At 34.2% G+C, this 22,396-nt stretch overlaps 1 protein-coding gene across 1 annotated transcript; it reads left to right on the top strand.

Annotated features, from left to right (window-relative positions):
- Window positions 1–631: 631 nt before the first annotated feature.
- On the top strand, window positions 632–19,071 carry LOC128205165 (multidrug resistance-associated protein 1-like). The gene is given in 34 exon segments (XM_052906626.1): window positions 632–939; window positions 1,467–1,652; window positions 4,521–4,646; window positions 4,946–5,074; window positions 5,379–5,498; window positions 5,628–5,689; window positions 5,992–6,126; window positions 6,262–6,516; window positions 6,828–7,005; window positions 7,348–7,668; window positions 7,901–8,038; window positions 8,185–8,331; window positions 8,480–8,564; window positions 8,850–8,902; window positions 8,904–8,917; window positions 9,073–9,199; window positions 9,364–9,540; window positions 9,702–9,869; window positions 10,044–10,230; window positions 10,380–10,458; window positions 10,645–10,758; window positions 11,189–11,315; window positions 11,523–11,754; window positions 11,993–12,137; window positions 12,722–12,884; window positions 13,158–13,248; window positions 13,493–13,601; window positions 13,744–13,867; window positions 14,103–14,204; window positions 16,377–16,523; window positions 16,863–17,021; window positions 17,337–17,503; window positions 18,238–18,432; window positions 18,711–19,071. Coding segments are annotated over 34 exon segments (4,719 nt in total). The 5' UTR covers window positions 632–894; the 3' UTR covers window positions 18,823–19,071.
- Window positions 19,072–22,396: the final 3,325 nt, after the last annotated feature.

The following is a 22,396-nucleotide window of genomic DNA, read 5'->3' as shown; positions in this document are numbered from 1 at the left end:
AACGCAAACAAAGACGAAAATGTATGAAAAAATATTAATGTCCGGCCTCCAGTTATCAACTGACGAAACAGCAAGGTATTATGGCGATAGTGAATACAATTTTTATTCTTTTTTAAAACATTCAAAAGTATCATAATATTAATTAAATTTTAACTTTAAAGGTAAATTATATTATTATAATTATGTGTTTATAATAGTATTTTAAGTGAATAATACGATGCCATTTCCGCGATTTAGAAAACCCCCAAAACAGAACACTTTAATTATCCATTGTAAAACACTTTAAGGGCATATTATTATAATTATTATACATTGTATTATAACTTAAGCGTAATGGAACGTAAAAGTACACTATCGATTATCAGTTTAACAGATGAATCACGTTTCAACAATAGCATACATTGCAAAATGTCAGCAATACAACTTTAGAGCGCGGTACCTGAATGGTATACATAACCAATATCTCGTCAATGTAGTTTAGCATTGGGGATTTTCTTATTGGGAAATCACCTTTACATGTATTAAATAAAAATTCTCTAAAAGCCGCGGGGGGAGCTAATACTTAAATTAAATGGACTGACTAACTTGAAGGGGAAACCTAGGTTTAATTCTGTCCGAATAATGACGAACGACCACCTGTGTATAAAACTGGGGAGCCCTGAAGATGGTCAGTTAGTTCTGTTCAGAACGCTGACACGGACAGACATCTGTTATTTAAATTAAACCATCTATGGCAATAGTGGTGCAATAGTAAACCGAACATAATTTCACTTTGTTTTAATTCTACTCGTTAATAGAGGAGTGTGCTTTGTTGTGCAATACTAGGATTTTATCAGTAATCGTTTACTATTTTATCACTGGCATCTTCAAAGTTGCATCATTCAGCGCTGCGCTATGGAGTCAACAATAAGCGAAATCGGCGGAAATTCAACCTTATGGGTAACGTATTTTAATACAGTATATAATATATTATTGTACAGATTTGTATGGTTGTATGCTATTGATTGTAATGATATACAAGTAAAGGCAAACATCTCAGTTATACCGTTCCATCAGTGATATTATATGAATAAAGGAATGGTAGTCGACAAAAATATCAGTCTGCAGTCTCATCGTATCCACTGCAAATGGTAGAGCATGAATGAACACCCTTAGGCTTCTTCAATAAAACTTATGATGAAACGGTATGAATCGGATTTTGTGGGCTTAAATAATCCTTTGAAGTCGAAATCCTAACTCGTCCCTGCATTGGGAACAGTCAAATGTTAGTAATTAATTCATATGCATAAATTTAAAAGCTTAGTTCCCAAATACCATTTCATTCCAATTTTTTATAGCCCTTATTGTCATTGCCCTTTTAGTACATGAGCAAGAAGTTGTATCAGAAATTAATATATATTATCATGCAAATCATTTTAAATCGGAACATCAAGTTTCTCATCGAAATGTGCCAATTAATGCTTCAGGGATTCGATCTGTTTTGGGACAACCCTTTCTCGAGTGTGACATACTGTTTCCACTACACGCTCCTGACATGGATACCGTGCGCGGTCATCTGGTGCTATGTTGCCATGGTTGCGCGAACCTGGTACGCTTCCGGTTCCGGTTCCCTGCCGTCTGTGCCTCTGTCAGGTCTTAGCTTGACAAAGTCTGTGAGTAAAACTTGATACACGTGTACGAGAACATGACTATAAATCGAGATTATTAACGTTTTCTTTCTTCATTTTTTTTAATATTTGGGCAGACAAATTAAAATTGATTAATTAATCAATTATAATAGTCATTGTTTCTTTTGACGAAAAATAAAAGGTACGACATAATGAGCTGAATATGAACAGTAACAAGATATCCTTCATAGATAAAACATTTAAAGTGACACTCTTATTCAAAATCAATTTATTCATCCTTTTTGGTATATTAAAACATTTGTTTTACTTGTGGTAAATCTTATTTGGGAGTAAGAGTGCATCTTAAATCAGAAGTTGAGTCGTGTAATACAAAAGAAGGAATGGATGTAACAAATCATGAGTTACGAGCTACGGTGGCCTTGTTGCAAATGATCTCGTATAAACTGGTATAGCTGTTAATTTGAACGTTCATTTATTATATCAGTTCTAATGCTGCAGAAAATTTGATTCCATATTCAATGCCATATAGGGTATATTTTATTGAGTGTCGTACTTTTCCTAAATATTTGCACAAACACAGGTTCAAGGTCAGAACACTTCATAACGTAAAGTATTACTGCACACTCATGGAATTATGAATAATCTGATCAAATGTTAATACAATAAGTTCAAGTTTGATGTACTTTGTTATAGAAAACATTTATTTTTGTATAATTTTCTTTATTAAAGGAAACACTACTTTCTACAATAACTATAAATGGGTTTTAATAACCGTCTGAGGCTGGCATGTTTCATTTTCTTCTCTTTATATATATACACCCACAGCCGTCGTTAAACGTTACATATATTGTATGACCGAAATGTTTTCAGCATGACCTATTTTTGTTTTACCTTTTATCAATCATATTTATTAATATAATTTGTGCAAATATTTTCATATTTATAAGAAGTGATCATAAAATGATATTTTGATTTTTTGTACATTGCCAACTTGGCGAAATCCTCTGAAGCGAAAGTGCGTATAGAGTTATATAGGGAAAATATGGTTAAACTGTTCTCACGACTTAGTCTTTCAACAGATCAACTTACTTCCTACATATATGTTAGGATAATTTTTGCCCTTAAAGATGATGGCTTTGTATTAATTGTATGATTTTTACATTTTGGTCCTTTTTAAGGGTTTTGTTAGTCATTAAAAGTTACATTGAAATAAGAGGAGCTAAAAATTGTTTTGCTATTTAAAGTTATTATAGACATCCGATCGCTTAGCTTCCAATGGATTAGTATGCAGATTTTTTTTCTCTTTAAAATTCACTTTTCGAAATAATGGATTTTAAAATATCTTTTGGTCCTTTTTAAAATTTATGTAAAATTTGTAGAAATTTGATGCCCAAAAATTGTGTCTTCAACTGTACGTACGGTAATGGTTTTATGGCCAACCCCGCGGCGTATTCACAGCAGGATAGAAATAATCAATAAAAATCATTGTTTTGCAAATTTGCTTAAATAAACTGGTTATAATATGCATTTTAATATTGGGGGGGGGGGATATAATATGCATTTTAATATTGGGGGGGGGGGGTATCGTCCGTTTTTTTCACTAAGACGGGGGGGGGGGGGGGGGGCTATCTTCCGGGAGGGCTATGGTCCTAGGGGCTAATGTCTGGGGGGCAATCATCCGGGGGGGGGGGATATAATCCGTACCTCGGTTATGACACTGGGTATGACATGTGCAACGAAGTTTGTCATTTATAGCAATAAAATATCCATAACTATTTCGGATTTTTTTCTTTTATCATTATCATATTATTTAAATAATATATGACACTCGATTATTCATCTATATGTAGTAAAGAAATGTCATATTTTTTGTGTAAAAATAATAATATATTTAGCAAAAAAAGATTCCCATTTTTAACCAAAAACACTATTACAGACAGTTAAAACGTAACTCTTTTCTTATAAATTATTAATGTTTCAAGTTTCATTGGCAATTTTGGAAATATATATGGGCCATGAAACATAATAAATAAGGGTATTCAAAGATAATAATTTACATATCTACATCGAGTCAACATGTTCATAATAATTGCTTAAGTTCTAATTCTTAATCGGTAACATTTTGGTCTTCCATTTGCACTCAACCAAACATGTTTATATATTAAGGATAAATATAATTATTTTGATTAGGCAAAAAATGTGTAACATGGATTTTTGTCAGCATATTTTCGGTAACGAGTGCACTAGGTTTTCATAACGTGTCAAAATGCCAATAAATCAACGTGTTGTTATGGTATAATAGGGTATGCCTGTCTTATTGTCAATACAACATTAATTACATTTTAACTTGTATCGTTAAAGACTGGTACTTAAATGTCTTGATAAACGATCAGTTATAGACTTCAACAAAAAGACACGGAATAAAATATGTAAAAGAAGTAAGTTTATCAGAGTTGATTTGATATTTCAGTACTTAATCAACTAACGTTTCCCCTATAGAACAACCCCACCTAATAATGGCTAATTCTAAAATCCTCCCAAACTGAAATTTTCTATCGCAACTTATAATAAAAGGACGGGTCAACTTTATAACCCTCATAAATTCTGTATTTCTTATCTGCCTTAATCTTACACTGCGTTCAGTTGATAAATAAGTGCTAAACTAGCGTATCTTAACGCTACTATTGCACTGAGAGGAGAAATCGATAGAGACCGTCGTTACCCTGATAAGCTCCAAAGTTGGCAATGAACTTTCAAATATGTTTTTGGATAAATTAACTCTCCATTTACAAAATAATCATTCATGTACCATCTTTCTTTCCAGCATACGTACTTTTCATGCGAACATTACTTTTTATTAACGATGGTTTCTCTATATTCCCTTTTTAACAGATTTTGGCGTTTGTTTTATGCTGTCTGAACCTTGTAGAGATGCTTCATACACATGAGAACTCGCAAACAGATGAAACCGACAGTCCGTCGTTTTACGCGGCCTGTATGATCAAGGCGGCAACATACGTAAGGGACACAACTATTATTTCTCATGAATTTTCATTTTAATGAAACTTTTTTCAGCGAAGACCGAGCTTGATTAACGTGTTTTTTTTCAATCAAAGCTTTATAGTAGCAAACTACTTTAAAACTAATACCACATCGGATACGGAAACATCACATTATCCTATTAATTGGAGTTGTGTTGAGCGGAATCATTTTCGTTGCTTAAAGGAAAGGCTGAGCGTGTCTTGTCTCAATTAATGGCAACACTTCACAAATCAACGTTTTCTGTATTCCAATTTGAACTGCCTTGTTTCTTCCAGTTATTGGTGTCTTTCTTTGTGCAAATTGCCCGTATACACGGTGTGACGTTCTCCAGAGCGATGGTCAACTTCTGGCTTCTTTCTGCCATCGTCGGCCTTGCTCCCATTTACAAACGCATCATAGAAGAGGTGAAGCAAATTCAAGAAAATATTTCCTTAAGAAACACATAATATATCAAATATATGAAAATAAAAGTATCGGTTTGTTTGAGACTTTTCACTGACAGCCGCGAATGCATGTCATATAAAAACTGCCAACATCCTAGTGTTCTTATTTATACTTACCTGTTCGATAATTATTAAGTTATGATACTAAATCATAGGATAAGTAATTACCTGCATACTTACTTCGTTGTTGTTTTTTCTACACCATCCATCCGTGTGAACGGCGTCTTAACCCGATTGTAGCTTTCTGATACCTTTTTTATATCAGGACATGAATGGTTCCCGGTTTAAGCTCGAGTGCCTCGCTGTGGCGACGATCATGTTGGAAGTGTTGCTGTCTTCTATAGCGGAATCGGCACAGACTAAAGAGAAAGAGCCCGTTGATAAAGTATGCTTTACGCTAATAATGGTCATGCATTACCCGTTATTAAATCATTTTCAGCGTTGAATGGTAGAAACAGGCATGGGTCCATGTACTGTACGTATCTCTCTCATATTTTATTTTTGATTGTTGCAGAAACAGTGCCCAGAAGTTCGAGCTTCGCTAATCTCCAGGATCTTTCTTTTGTGGGTGAACCAGTAAGTCTCACATACTTTTCCTTTCCCTTCTCATGGCCGTGTCTATACATCTACATATCGTATTAATTCGTTACATATTCAATGCTAGTACCTCCTTAGCTCTACACGTATTTTGAACTAATTGGAAAAGCAAATAAGCAACATTCACAGTCCAGATGCAGCGATTTCATCACGCAATTAATATTTGATGTGCACCGAAACTTTGATCGACACGGTTTCATTATATTCTCCTTCAATATTCAGAATAAGACAACACTGCGACCATTCAATGCGTTAAAACCTTGAAATGTTTTGTTTATCAGAGTGATCACTGGTGTGTATAAGAATGGCATTAAAGAGGACGAGTTATGGGACTTGAATCCGCGAGATCAGGCCGATTCATTCGTACCAGCCTTCCAAAACTACTGGGGGAAAGAAATTGAACTGTTCAAAATAAGGTTTGTATTTCATTTGTTGTATTTGCCTTTTAGTATACAGCTGCAATACTGTGTCCTTTTACTTTTCTATTTGCAATTAGCAGGTTACATGTATTTTAATTTAATGCATTAAAAATGTCGATCTTTGCTATATAGACAAGCAAAAGCCAAGACCACGAAAGACAACGAGGACGAAGTCAGCCTTATTTCTAAGAAAGATAAAGAGCACACAAAGAAACCAAAAGATAAAAAGGAAAAAGAGAAGAAGAACGTAATGGAAAGTGATGAAAAGAAAGACGGACCTTCCCTTCTGAAAGCCATTGTTAAGACATTTGGCAGAGGATTTCTATATGGATGGGCGTGCAAATTGGCGTTTGACGTTTTCCGGCTTATGGAGCCAATGGTCTTGAAGTAAGAGATTATATTTGAATCCATATCAATGCAACTTGGATATTAAGGTGTAATAAAGCTATATCTTCTGTATCTATCAAGTAAGCATCACCATTAGTTTAAACAGTATATGTTTTACAACGATTGCGAAGCGAGTGTGTTAACCACTGCGCTAACTGGTCAACCATTGGTATATTGGTTGTGCATCATACGTCAACAGAAAGAGACATTTGCATTTGTGTATAAAGTAACTGTTTGGTACAGAACAAATATAAAAAGTACTTAAATTATGTTTTTCTTCACAAACTCACAAACAATTTGCTATTCTTCAGGTCTATGATTGCTTATGTGGAGAAAAGATCTGGGGAGGCGTCATACGGTTACGGCCTGGCTCTTCTTCTCTTCCTATTGGGCTGTTTGACCAACCTGTTAATTCATCACTGCATTCGGCTGTGTATTGTCTCCAGCTTAAGACTAAAATCCGGCCTCATCGCCATGGTTTATAGAAAAGTAAGGTTCTGTTAAATAGGTAGTGAATTGGATATTTGTATATTTTAGTTAATAATAAAGAGAAATGAGATCCACTTCACAACATTATTTTATGGAAGATATCGACTATATTTAGCTTTGTACATTATTCGCCATTTCGGTGAAAACTTCTCTGAGGTTAAAATAAGTTGGTGGTTTACTTAAGACGGCCCGTAATACATTTGTAATCAGTTAAATTGTTTCAAATTAAAACACTCAAATGTTTCGAATTATACGATGATTTGCGCTTCTAGTATTTTTAAATAACAACGGCGAACGGCAATTCGGCTTAAAATATTCACGTTCATGTTTATACAACTTCAGGCTTTATCAATGAACAACGAAGCCCGAAAAGCATCCACAGTTGGAGAGATCGTGAACATAATGTCAGTGGACTGTGACCGCATCGCGGGAATCTCTAGCTGGATCTGGTTTTTATGGTCTGTCCCATTTTCCGTGACGGGTACCATGGTGCTCCTGTGGCACGTGGTGGGCCCCGCGGTTTTGCCAAGTATTGGTATCTACGCGCTCTTCATGTGGTTCAATGCGTTTGTTGCAAAGAAGAACAGACAGTACGAAAAAGAGAAGATGGAACAAAAAGATGCCAGGATTAAACTGATGAACGATATCTTGAATGGCATTAAAGTACGTGTACTGAAAACGTACTTATATTGCATATTTTTTAAGTTAGCCTAAATATATTTTGATGTACAATGCGATCCGTTTGGGAAAAATGATCAGGCTGATATGCTCGAAATTGACGCCTCACCATTTCTTTAGGCATAGAGAACTGTTCTTGTAATAGAACTCAGCAGAGTTGTGTCATTAGAGCCATGTTTATCTTGCACTCTTATAGCATATAATTGTTCTTTTATAGGTTCTGAAGCTCTATGCCTGGGAGGCCTCTTTCCAGAAGCAAATAGAAGAACTCCGAGCTAAAGAAAGTGAGGCTCAGAGGAAGAACCACATGATTGGAATCATGCACAATTTAATGTGGTTCACCGTCCCTATGTTGGTATGTATACTAAACAGGATTTGTGTAAATACTAGTTTGAGATTGATACAGTTGTCGATAAAAATCATCATGTCAGTACTTTAATATCAAAACGTCCTTGATAGTTGGTAGATGACAAACACTATCGCAGTTTCTGCATTTTTCAGTGTACTGGTTCGGTATTTGGTACTTTCATCTTGATGAACCCTTCATCACTACTCGATGCTCAGAAAATATTTGTCACCATTTCATTGCTGAACATTTTGCAAGGAGAAATCAACATCTTGCCACACATCGTGTCTCACATTTCTGAGGTAAGATCCCATGAATCGTTATTTTGTTTAAATTGATTTCAAAAGAATTGTAATCTTCAAAACTATTGGTATAACTTTGAAAAAAAAATGAAATTGATTTTCATTCCAATATGATCTTATATCAAAACAACCTCTTTCTGTACAACAGGCTACCGTGTCCATTGGACGAATAAGCAAGTTCCTTCAGAATCCTGATATCGACCCGAAAAATGTTCAGCGGGACAACAGCACTGGTGAGAACTTTAATTTGCTTTCGTGCAATTTGTTCTCCATCTAAATTTTAGGCAAAACAACTGTTTATTTTTCAAAACAATAAGTTATGAAAATGAAGGTAATCGTAGGTGTTTATACGATTAGTAAGATATTATCAAGGAGCTCTCACTCAGGTCAGGAAGTACATACTGTACTGGCACCAACCAACATGACCGTATTGTATTGATATATATTTATATATATATATATATATATATATATATATATATATATATATATATATATATATTAATTTTCTTTTACAGACAAGGCAGTCTCGATCAAAAGTGGCACATTTTCTTGGAACGAAAAAAGGAAATCCAACTCTCAAAGAGTATGTACAAAACTTCTTTTGAGAAATATTTTTCATCTGTCACAAAACCTTTAGCATCCATGTTTTAAAATGCTAGTTATAAGTACCCTTAGAAATTGCGTCAACATTCAATCAAACCAGATTACCAAAATATTTAAATGTATACACCATTATAGTATCAACTTGGACATAGAAGCTGGCGGACTCATTGCGGTGGTCGGCCAGGTCGGGGCGGGAAAATCTTCTTTAATATCCGCTCTGCTTGGAGAAATGGAGAAGATCAATGGCGATGTTAATGTGAATGTAAGTCTTAGAGGCATTTCTAGCTTCAGTCGACTAGCTACAGGTTTTTGTAAACAATTTATAGATGTATGCATGCGCGAAATGAGCATACGTTGTTTTTAAAGCACGTTACTATGAAAAACATAATATCATACGTGAAAGCAAATATTTTATACTGTTTGTAGGGTTCGGTTGCTTATGTGCCACAACAAGCTTGGATACAAAATGCATCGGCGCGTGATAACATTCTCTTCTGTAGCCCGTCTGACAGGACAAAATACAAGAAAGTTGTCGATGGATGCGCTTTGACTTCCGACTTTGAAATTTTCAAAGCAGGCGATTTGACTGAGATCGGCGAAAAGGTAAACATTAGCCATAAGGATCTAAATATAGTGTTTCTGAACACTCTAACGTCAGGAAATTGGGAGGTTTTGGGCATTCATGTATAACAACAATATTATTACATAAAATGGTTTTAAACTTGTGTCTGCCTGATAACGGATAATTTTTATTTTATTTTAAGGGTATTAATCTGTCTGGTGGACAGAAACAGCGCATCAGTCTTGCCCGCGCCGTTTATAACAACGCCGACGTCTACCTTTTGGATGATCCTCTCAGTGCAGTTGACTCGCACGTCGGAAAACACATTTTTAATGAGGTCATCGGATCGGAGGGGCTCTTGAGAAATAAGGTAATGTTAATAGTATTCATTGTGGCACTCTTAAGGTACCGATGGCAGATTAGAATGTTGATTCGTCTGATACTTGTAAGTAATTTAAAATTGACCAACCATTTAATCAGCTCGTAAGTTTTTTGGTAATAAATTTGATTTATCCTTATAATCCAATTAGTTTTGTATTTTCAGACTAGAATTCTTGTCACTCACGGAGTTCATTGGTTGCCAAAGGTTGATAAAATCGTGGTTCTGGTAAATGGTCAAATCTCTGAAATGGGTTCTTACGAACAATTGCTAAGCCATGACGGTGCATTTGCAAAATTCCTAAAAGCGTTCGTAACAACTGAGAGTTCTGACGAAGACAGTGATAAAGAAGGTATTCATTAACTGAAATGACGTCACATTTTATCAACATATATATGAAATAGTACATTTTACCGCAGAAGTATATTAGTTGCAATTGGTTTTCTTATAAAAAAATCAACGTATGAATATAACTGAAAAGGTAATTTTTGTTTATTTTAGTTCAAACCATGAAAAATGAAGTATATCAACGGTTTGAATCAGTGACATCGAACGATGGCGATTCTGTATCAACGAATAGGTAATTATGTTTATATAAAGCTTTTTTGTATATATCATTAAGGGATAAAAAAGTACTTAGATGTACGAGTGCTTATTATTGTGTTTAAAATATGGTCAACATTTTAATTTCAATGTTATTATTAATATTTCCGTCTATAGAAATTGGTATTCAAATATTCTCTAAACCATGTGCACTTGTTTCCAGAAAGAAACACTTCAAACGGACCAGGTCTGTCATAGATAATGATGAACTACTGGCCACCAAGCCGACGTTTAAGGGAGACGAGGATGAACATATACCGTCTAGACCATTTAACAGGTATATTAACAGTCGAGCCATTGCTTGGCACAGTTTCCTCGTTGGCTCGAACTTCATGTAAAGGACCGTTATTCGCTGGTCCCGGGGAGTTCGAGCCAATGCGGTTTCGACTGTATAATCGGATGTGATTATATTCTTTGATAGATGTTTAATAATTAACAGAATATTTGAACAAAACTAAAATATAATTTTCCCTAAAATATGTTCAGTTAAAGTAGCAAGGAACTTGTAATTTGACTCGAAAGAAGTAAATAGAAACAGCTGTTACATAGAATGTACATTCCCAGAATATATATTTCATCGTGATTGGTTATTCTTATTAAGAAATACAAAAAAAGAAAAACGTAGAAAAAAAATGTATATACAACGGACGCGATTGGTAATATGGTAAACAAGAAAACGTAAAGTGATTATTGTTTTGGGTTTACAGGAGATTTTCCAAGTTGGAAAGAAGTATTTCCAATTACGACACCATTGACAGCGAGCTTTGGGATGAATCTGAAGACTTTGAAAAGAAGGCAAATCTTGTGGAGGACGAGACTCAGGAAACAGGAAAAGTAAGATTTGTTTTCTTAAATGTAGAATTGATGTGTCATCTGAAGGCTTTACGAATTAAATGTCATACATAAAGTGCAAAATACGAATTCAGATCATGTTGAAGTTCAAATTATGGGCGTGACGTAAACAGCGTATGACAACAAATAGAATCAACAGACGCATGTAGTCTTGAAAGGTTTACGATATTTTGAATAATTTATTTTCAGGTGTCCTGGAAAGTTTATTTGAGCTTCCTGAGAGCGTTTGGTGTTGTATTCACTGGGATATTTCTTGTTTTGATGTTGATGGTTCGAACCGGGGAAGCCGCTTCTAACCTCTTCCTTATGCAATGGTCCGATGATGAATTTTTAACAAATACATCTAACGCCAATACGACAGAGTACAGTCACAGAAATTACGTGTACCTTGGCCTCTACAGTGTATCAGGAATGTTCAGAGGTATGGTGAAGTTCGAGTAGAACGTATGTTAAACAATAAAGAGATTGGCATTCTGAGGTTATCATCGCAGTTTTATTAAATTAAATTACGATTAAGTAAACTGTTTAGACTATATTTTGACCATAGTTGTACACAGTGTAGCATCTACACATCTCTAAACACTTCAAGTGCTAAATTAAAATCATATTTCCCTTTTAATAATTTTCTCAAACCAAAGAGCATACTGTTCAATTTTTAGGTTTGATGGTATCTAGTGTCAGCTTTGTGATGGCAATCGGAAGTATTCGGGCGGCCAGAATAATGCATGAGAAACTTCTCGACAACGTTCTTAAACTCCCCATGTCTTTCTTTGACACGACTCCAATAGGACGGATTGTGAATCGGTAACTGATAATAGCCGGTACATCAGTAAAAGTAGTTCGGAAATTTTTGAATAATATCATAAATTAAGTTTTAAGTTTTAGCTTCTATTTATTGAAATAAGTTTATTTGCAGGTCTGATTGCCAGTGATGTGTATTATTGCAAACATAATTAAGATTCCCAAGGGTTTTAAGTCATTAAGTTTAACTGCTAAATTAAATTTCTGCGCGATCTACTAGCAACGGACTTAAACATACCAATTTCTTAGTATGTTAACCGTCCATATACATCCGAAGTTGTTTTCGATAAAAATGGCGAGGAATGTGATAATAAATACCATTAATTTGTCACATTATCTCTATTTGATATCAGAGTAAATGTTCATAGTTACTAGTATAATTACTAGTACGTAAACGTTGACGTGTTCATATTTTATATAAGTGTAGAATAAAAATGATACCGTTCGCAGAAAACTGAACATATACACGAAACAGATGTACAGTAAATTTTGTTTTGTAAATATTTTCTAGATGAATTCAAGAAACACGTGTAGCGCCCTTTTTCTTACCTTACCCAGTTTTATACTATCGATTTCAACATTTCCAGGTTCTCTAAGGACGTAGAGGCAATGGATCATGTGGCGGGCAGAATTCGTGGATTCAGTGCTTCAATTCTTTGTGTTATCTACAACGTCGTTATTATCTCTTACAACCTTCCCGCCTTTGGCTTTGTCATTGGCCTTGTCGCCATTCCCTTCATTGTTATGCTGGTAAGTTTATATGTATCGCCTTCGTCTTTGTCATTTGACTTTCCTTAACCTTTGTTTGCATGGTCATGTTTTTGCGTCATATGAACAATTTGTTAAATAAATTTGACAATACATTCCTGATATGCTGGGACAATTACATCCAAAGTATAAATATCGATTTCGATTTTATTGAATCTGTTAATTAAGAGTAATTGAACGTGCAGCACCGCCAAAAGATTTAGTAAAACATGTGTATGTTTCTGTTTTTGTAATGATTCGATTTCTGCGTTCCAGAGAGTATTCGTGCCCACATCCAGACAGCTACAGCGTCTCGAGTCCGCCACTAAATCGCCCATATTCAGCCATTTCTCAGAAACACTTGCAGGTATTGTAAGCTAAATATGAACATTTATTTTTTTATTTAATAGTTATTTCAGTATATGGCATATACATTGACTCGAGTGTATATTGAGACAAGCCAGAAATAAAATTAGTTCACCGAAAATCGTAAACAATATAAAACGTTTTCGTTTACTGCTACATGCTATTTATTAGATTTCGAATCATGAAGATCTTCATTCGGTATCATTCAACTAGATGATTAGTATGTATTATTCGTTTGTTTGCAGGGACCAGCACGATCAGAGGATATTGCTTGGAAAAGAGATTTATTCAAGACTCACAAAAAAGCGTTGATAAACATATTTCCTTTAACTTCGCAAGGGAACATGTCAACTGGTAATACCATTAAAATCGATTATTTTACCAATCATTATTAATCAAATTCAGATTTCCATTATGTTGCTGATGAAATTTGAATGCTTAACATAACATACAGCAGTTCACCATGAAAGCAAACAAGAATAAAAATGTTTTTCAGGTGGTTAGCAACCAAGATGGACTTTTTTGGAGATTTGATGTTGCTGTCGGCCTGTATATTTGCAGTTTCCGCTGGGAACTTTACTGGAGGGTTGGTCGGCTTCATCATAAACTACACTATGATGGTAATAATATCACCAGCAAAACATTAAATTCAAAAAGTAATATTCTATATTAGGCTTTTTCCAATGTTAATGTGAATCAAAGCTCCTCCTCGATTTTTATCACGTGGTATTTATTGTTGTATTTGTCACAAGATATTGCACTTTGTGCAATGGTCATATAACAATTCGTTTTGGAACTGAAATGAGAGTTATGTATTTCCAGACAACTCATGATACAGATGTATTTGTATTTAAGGTTACTGGATCCCTTAAAGGCATAATCTGGGCAACGGGTGAACTTGAAACTCAAGCCGTGTCTATTGAGAGAATTGTCGAGTATACAAACCAAAAGAGAGAGGTACGATACAAAGTTTAATCATTTAACAAGCGGGTGGATGTAATTTCGTTTCTTGCAAACATTAAGTGAGAAAAATGTTTCATGGCAAACAAAATGGCGTATTTGGATTGATAAATACCGATTATGGGACCATTTTTTGCATGGTAAGTTGACTTTCTTTTATAAATTTGAAAAATGAATTCGTCCAGTGTGTGGGGAAAACATATTCTTCAATCGACATCTTAGTTTGGTATCATAACTTTAAAGATAAAAATGATATTGAACAGATTGTGGCTCGGGAGGCAATGTTTACAAATAAATGTGTTTAATTTATCCTCATATTTTCGTATTTTCTCGGCAAATATGGCATATCTCTGCATGTTGTAACCGTGCTCTCATGTATATATATACCTATCTTCCAAACGTCATGGTTATTACTCGACTGTACACGTTTCCTGGCAGATTTTTAGTACCTTAATCCCCCATTTTGTTTAGTGCAAGCACATTACCCACATTTTGGTGACAATGCAAACAACATACCTCTGACTACCTACATTTGTATGTGTTCACGATTATACCATAGTTATAAAGTAATACAACATAAATTATTCTAGAATAACGTAAAGTTTTCGCAGTTTATTTACAAATGACTTCGCAAGAATATACAGCAAGTGAACATTCCTAGCGTCGAGCTGGTCAAGATACTTTTAAGAAAATTGCTATTGCCTAGTAAAAGGTACGAAAGCATGTTTAAACTCACCAAGAAACTTTTTATTGCTATGTTTTAGACAATAAGTTTTCGTGTAAAATGGCAATTTTAATAGTAAGGGAGGCTACTCTTCGGTTTGAAGCTAAAGTAACTCAGTGTTTTCTCAATATACTGTATCGATACGATCGAACCAAACAATTAAAGCTCTGATGTATTAAATAACTAATAATAAATCACAATCGTAACGGATAGTTCGAAAACCATTTTTGCTCATATGCAGCTTTGCTACAAAAAATGAACTGCACTATTTCTTCCAAGTTCAGTTTTTAACACTCAAATACGGGAAACGACCAAATTTGGATAGTACATGCAATCAGCTATTTACAGAATTATTCTTTATGTTTGTTATGGAACATTTTTTGGTCTGAAACTATATATCTGATACCTAAAAATTGCAATCTTTTGTCGTGAAGATGTATGTAGGTATTACGTTTCCTAATTTATGTATTAATCGTTACGGATATCATCAAAACAATGTTTTGAATGATAATCGAGGTACGTTATTCTAGAATAATTTCTGTTGTATTACTTTATAACTATCGTATAATCGTAAACACATACAATTGTAGTTAGTCAGAGATGTGTAGTTAATTTTACAGCACATTATGAACAGTTGGACACACTGAAATGATGCAGAAGGTTGTTTGCATTGTCACCAAAATGTGGGTAATGTGCTTGCACTAAACAAAATGGGGGTTAAGGTACTAAAATCGGCAAGGAAACGCGTACATTCGAGTAATAACCATGACGTTTGGAAGATAGGTATATAAATATATACTATATATACATGAAAGCAAGGTTACAACATGCAGAGATATGCCATATTTGCCGAGAAAATACGAAAAAATGAGGATAAATTAAACACATTTATTTGTAAACATTGCCTCCCGAGCCACAATCTGTTCAATGACTTTTTTATCTTTAAAGTTATGATACCAAACTAAGATGTCGATTGAAGAATATGTTTTTTCCCACACACTGGACGCATTCATTTTTCAAAGTTATAAAAGAAAGTCAACTTACCATGCAAAAAATGGTCCCAAAATCGGTATTTATCAATCCAAATACGCCATTTTGTTTGCCATGAAACATTTTTCTCACTTAATGTTTGCCAGAAACGAAATTACGTCCTCCCCCTTGATTTAACACTTGTAAAAACAATAAAGGCATTCTGAGAATAATCTGCTACAGCAAATTGTAAAAAACTTGGATAACTTGTCCCACTAGTTTGCACATTTAAATGATTTAATTGGTTAATATTACTTTTTGGGTAATTATTGACTAATCAATATATATTTTTGGCGAACTTTAACCAATCAAAAGACTTAAGAAGTTGTATACAATTGACTACTGTTATCTTTGAAATATACTTCATGAACCTACATATCACATTTATATAAGTAAGCGTACTTGTTTTTGTTCAGGCTGATTTGATCGTGGAGTCGAACCGTCCGCCCACTGGATGGCCTCACACTGGGAATGTGACATTCAAGCATTTTTCAACCCGCTACCGTGATGGTTTGGACCTCGTTGTAAAAGGAATCAGTTGCCAAATCAAGGGAGGAGAAAGGGTAACAATAAATTAACAATAAATATTGATGCACATGTATATAAATTGTTCTTACAGTGTTGTTTTTGTTTTAATTTGGAGCGCCCTGTCTTCCCAACAGAATGAGCAAGACCAATATGTGTTGTATATATTATATATATTTGTAAGATGGCTTGGTAACAGTCAGATTGTAACTTCGAGTCACCTGACGAATTCATAGACCCTGGGTTAATTAATAAATAGCATAATATCACACGTTATGTTTTCGTTACTTTTGAAAAAAAAAAGTTTTATGCTAGCGATTTAAGTCATACACAGGTTGGAGTGAAATTTGGATTAATTTATATGTTTTTCTTCAAAGGTCGGGATAGTCGGACGGACTGGAGCTGGCAAGTCGTCCCTTATGGTTTCAATCTTTCGACTCATCGAGGCCGCCGGTGGCGACATAGAGATCGACGGTGTTAACCTATCAGAGATCGGTATCCATGACCTTCGCTCAAATCTGACCATTCTCCCACAGGTGCGAATTTCTGTAATACGGATTGCGCATAATGAATTATACAATAGTATGTGTATACAGAGATGATCAGATACAGAAACATTAAGTTGACACTATGTTTCGCCAAAAACGTTCTACCATTTATTGATATATTGTTGTGTACATTTCGGTCGAAAATACGGGTATCTTACCAGTTGCTAATTTCCACATGAACATCATGCATGTTTAAACAAAATATATATGCAAGCGGATTCGTTCTCGTGTGGATAAAAAACTCTGTCAATGTCCTTAGCACTGCCTTAAGCATAAGCGAGCCCACATTCGTTTATATTTTAGGACCCTGTGTTGTTTTGCGGAACTCTACGCATGAACCTGGATCCATTCGACCACTATACGGATGAGCAGATATGGACGGCGCTCGAGCACTCGCACCTTCACAAGTTTGTCAGCGGCCTTGAGGACGGACTGAAACACGAGTGTGGAGAAGGCGGCCAAAACTTGAGGTAAATAAATGGTGTTTTTGATTAGGGATAACGATTTGTATAATGATAAATATATTCGTAGAACTATGTGGAAACATAATTTAATTGTATGTAAATCTTCCATGAGTTCTCTGTTACTAAAAGTAATTCAAACTTTACACATATATCCTTGAACATTTGGCATGATAATCCCCTGCTGTACATCCCTTGTTTATTACAATGGTGTCACTGCAGGAGTCAATTTCAAGTGACTTGTTTATTGGCTAAGGGCCATTTTGAGTTGACTCTTTTAGATTGATAATGTCATTGTCTCTCTTATACATAAATTAGAGTTATAAATGTTTTAATAGTTATATAATTTATATATTTCAATCCATTTTAAATACATGTCACCTTTGTAATATCAAATTGTGAAGCATCATTGTTATATCATATTAATGGGTTATTATATATAACAAAATTACACTTATTCTTATTACAAACCATTGTAATAATATTTATTTTAGTAATTTTTGAAAATGTCAACAAAAACACTATGTAGGACAGGTCATTTATTCATTTTTATAATAAAAACTTCCAGAACTGAGATAAACAGCAACAACGATAAAGATTAAGATCAATACGCCGAGGTTGTATACTATACACGTATGTAGGGGGTTGGGGTAGTCATTTGTAGAAGGCTTAACCTATGCCTTCAATGGCAAAACATCATTGTGTTCAAATGTGTTGCATCCAAATTGTTATCTTATTTTCAGTGTTGGACAACGACAGATGGTGTGTCTAACTCGCTCCCTTCTCCGGAAGTCGAAGGTTCTCGTGCTGGACGAGGCCACAGCCGCCGTTGATATGGAAACAGATGAGCTCATCCAGAGAACCATCCGCGAGGAATTTAAAGGCTGCACAATCCTCACCATAGCTCACCGTCTCAACACCATTATGGATTATGATAAGTAAGTTCATGGTTTGGTTTTCTCCCATGTTCATAAACAATATGAAATCTTATGCATTCCTTCAATATTTGCCAATTCGCAATGTTTCGTTTGTTTTGTTTTGAGTTTGAACTGAGTGGTATTTCAGTATTAAAAATAGATAAAATAGCAAACATCGTCACTTAACAAGTGCGTTCACTTTTTAATTGATCGAAGTCGTATGTGAGAAACTGAGATTACATACCTGTGCATGAATAATAAAATGAATACATCTAAACATTGTGTTTATTATTTTGCAGAATTATGGTTCTGGACAATGGATTAATCAAAGAGTTCGACAGTCCAAAGAACCTGCTGGCAGATTCAACATCAACATTCTACGGAATGGCAAAGGACTCCAACCTTGTTTGATTTCAAAAGTACATTGAAAAAACTGATATTGTGATTTATATTGAATCTAGTTTGTATTAAAGTGGTATCTGTATATATGGGCATATTTTACACTTTAGTCTTTTGTTATTTTATATGTGGTATTCTTACGAAGTTTAAATTCTAGTCTTCCATGTTGCAAATGAATATTATTTTTGACCTCTTTTTATGACGATGTAATTGAATAATTTATCATTGTTTTCTCAAATGCATCTTACATTAATGTGTTATGTGTGGTTTACCGTATTATGTATTGCATATATTGTTTTATTGTATTAAGTATATTATTGCTGATACAAATGTATTCATATAGATGTGTAATTTGTTATTGAAATACGTTTTTGTTATATTTATCCCATAACGGTTTATCTTAAATGTTTACTATAAACTTATAAAAAATATAAAAACTGACTTGGTACGGATAAAACTATTGCAAAAAATATATTTCGTTTTTGTCTTTCTTTGAATACTGGAACCCAAAAGCGAAAAAAGGAATTCCATTAGACTGCTTCCCGATCTGGAATTACCATATATACATGATAACTTTTCGTTTAGTATTAAACTGATACTCGAAATGATAATGAATATTACAAATCTAAACGGTGATATTTTAGTAATATCTGTCCTGCATACATACGCTATTCAATCGATGCTCCCATTGACGGAAGGACTTAGTTTTAAGGCGTACAAAATGTTTGCTTCCACTTATATGTCATTTGAACGAACTCTCGCGTATAACAAAAATATCGATAAGAAACTTACCTTGATTGACGATCAATCGAGCCAAAATACTAATGGCGTTTGCATTTGTGGTCACGTGACTTTTTTTGCTCATCCCCGGTGATAACATTCATTTGAAAACAATATGCGAAGGCATCGACAAAAAAATATCTTAAACCTTTGCGGTTTCATAGCTATACAACAAACAAAACGTAAAACAGCAAATATAAATGTTTCAAACCTTCCGCTCCAGCCATGTTTAAACTACGTGTCCGTTTTTAATTTAGGTTATCTTAACTGGAAAAACTCTTTCGTTTTCGCCTTGATATACTGGGACTAATTCTGGCTTCCATAACTTTAAAGTAGATTTTTTTTATGTTTACTGCACATTCAAGTTATGGCGTAACCCCCATAACAACAACTGACTACGATGATCCAATTAAATGACTCGGCAATCACATGACCGTGATGACGACGGTTAATTCTAATTTTAGCATCGGCTTCACATTGTTTATTTACTATTTAGTTGAAACCAATTGCAGTTAAGTTGAAAATAAATTTTAATAAATAAAAACAATTAATATAATCCAGATTTGTTATCTGTTAGATTTCTAATCAGTCGAAGTAGAAAAATAACAGCAAATTAAACTTTACATTCGTGATGTCAAAGGTAGGTCACGTGGGTATTTTCTGAAAATCTTGTTATCACGTGATTAAATTTGAACACAACTATGACCTGTTAAGGAATGCATATAATCTGGTTTATTATAAACGTAAAAGACCTTTCTATTAGGCGTTTTTAAAATGTGTTTGTGAACTACATTTTACTTCATTTACCTGATAACACAGTTATTTTGTGTGTACAATGCAGACTTGTAAGTGAAATAATAGCGTGACATATTTTAAATGTCACGAATTCTGGTTGAGTTTGGATACGGCGTCCTCTTCAGCGCACACGCCCAAAAGATAATAATATATAACGTGTTCGCTGAAGTTCTTTTATAGCTTAACTGGAAAATGATGTAACAATTATGATATTCAAATGTAATACTTGTATCCAAAGGCATTCTTTTATGCTAGTCTTTAAAACGTACAGCGACATTTATATATGGTTTTCAGTGTGTTTCAATCTGCGAGCAATGATATTCAATTTGTTTTAATTTCATTAAAATATACTCGAAAAAAGAAAATGTCAAGGAGAAAGAATCATTTTGCTATGCTATTATCGTTATTATTATATTCTCAGCACATTAAGTCTTGGGAGATGGAATATACTCTACTACATATATGTAGATTTAACATCTTAACTAACTATCTGACTTTTTATACGAACTTCCCGTAAGATTCGCACACCAATAAAACGATTAATACATTAAAATTTTCCACCATAAGTATTCTGAAACACGTCAATTCAAACTATGAGGCGTGCCCATCACTCTTCAGCTGGAAAATGACCCGTCTTCAAGCGAATCTGACTGATCTCTGAAAGTGAGGGTTATTGCTTTACATGAATTACATGAAACAAACTTAGTAAACTGTTTTAATCCCCTCTAAATCCACAAGTTTTGGCCTAAGGCCGTCGGAAATCATCATGACTTCCTTAGAAATTCATAAAAAAATGAACATAATTAAATTATTTTTTCATTGGTCATCATAAACTTACTAGAAATTCCATTGGTCATTGTAAAACTAGTCAAATAAGATGAAGGTGTATCGGAAAGGAACTCTTTAGATATCTGATTGTTTAAAAGTTGAAGAATTCGGTTCCCCCGCGAGCGATTTATATCAACGAAAGTAAGACAGATCGTCTGTTCATCGTAAACACAACGAATACAACGTTAAAATAATTAAACACATTGTTTTCAAACTTGATTGATTTGGGCGTAATGCGGTCCTGCTTTGTTTTCGTTCCTCTTGACAGATTGACAAAAACGCTATTTCGGGTCGTTATAAAGTGCTGACCAATTAGCTGACGACATAAAAATAGAGGGATATTGCTGACCAATTGCTGACCGTAAAGACAAAGAAGGAATTTCTTACAAGTAAAATGAAAGTAAAGTTGTATGAAGAGTAATTTTATGTTTCATTATGTACTAATAGCTTGTGAAATATAAATTGTATAATGATAAAAAAATAAGTTGATATTTCTTTATATTTTATAAGAGCTTTTATTTGCAAGCCACAAGCGAAGCAGTTTACTACATTCAAGGTCGATCATTATAGTCCACACGAATGTTCTCAGGAACTAGGTTCCTGTCGGTCATATATATTGACGCCCTACAATAAACTTGATAATACAGCACATGGCGTTTCGTTACCTTTTTAGGTCTGAAAACATTTATTTTTGAAACATAAAACGTTTAAATAAAACAGTAAATAAAACATCTCTATCACATGTCGATCAATCTAATCATTCGTACTCTAGTCATCCCGTGGGTCTACGACGGCCGAGTATATTTTTAAAGATACTCATTCTTAAGTTTACATCTCTTACCTTTCAAATTTTTCATTATGTAAATGGTGACCACTGTAATTTGGTTTTATGTATTCATGCTCGGATCAACTTACTTTGTTTTGTACATCAAATTTGTTGAGAACATAAATGAATTAATGATAAATGTTTACCAATTGTTTGATCTGAAACACGAGTTAATAATGAACTTTAAAAAACAAATCTTTGAAAACTACTTCTTCACAAACCGGTTTAGAAAGGCAGTCTTCGTCTTTGGCGATCAAAACTGTTCCCGTGGAAACTCCTATGCAAAAAGGTAGTAAGTAGTTTAAATAAATAAAAAGACCAATTTATCTCCGAAAATCAGCATAGAAGCAGACAGTT

This window comes from Mya arenaria, chromosome 10 (assembly GCF_026914265.1).
Source record: "Mya arenaria isolate MELC-2E11 chromosome 10, ASM2691426v1".
NCBI classification, from domain to species: Eukaryota; Metazoa; Mollusca; class Bivalvia; order Myida; family Myidae; genus Mya; species Mya arenaria.
Note: the sequence above shows the minus strand (reverse complement) of the source record. Positions and strands in the feature narration are given on the sequence as shown.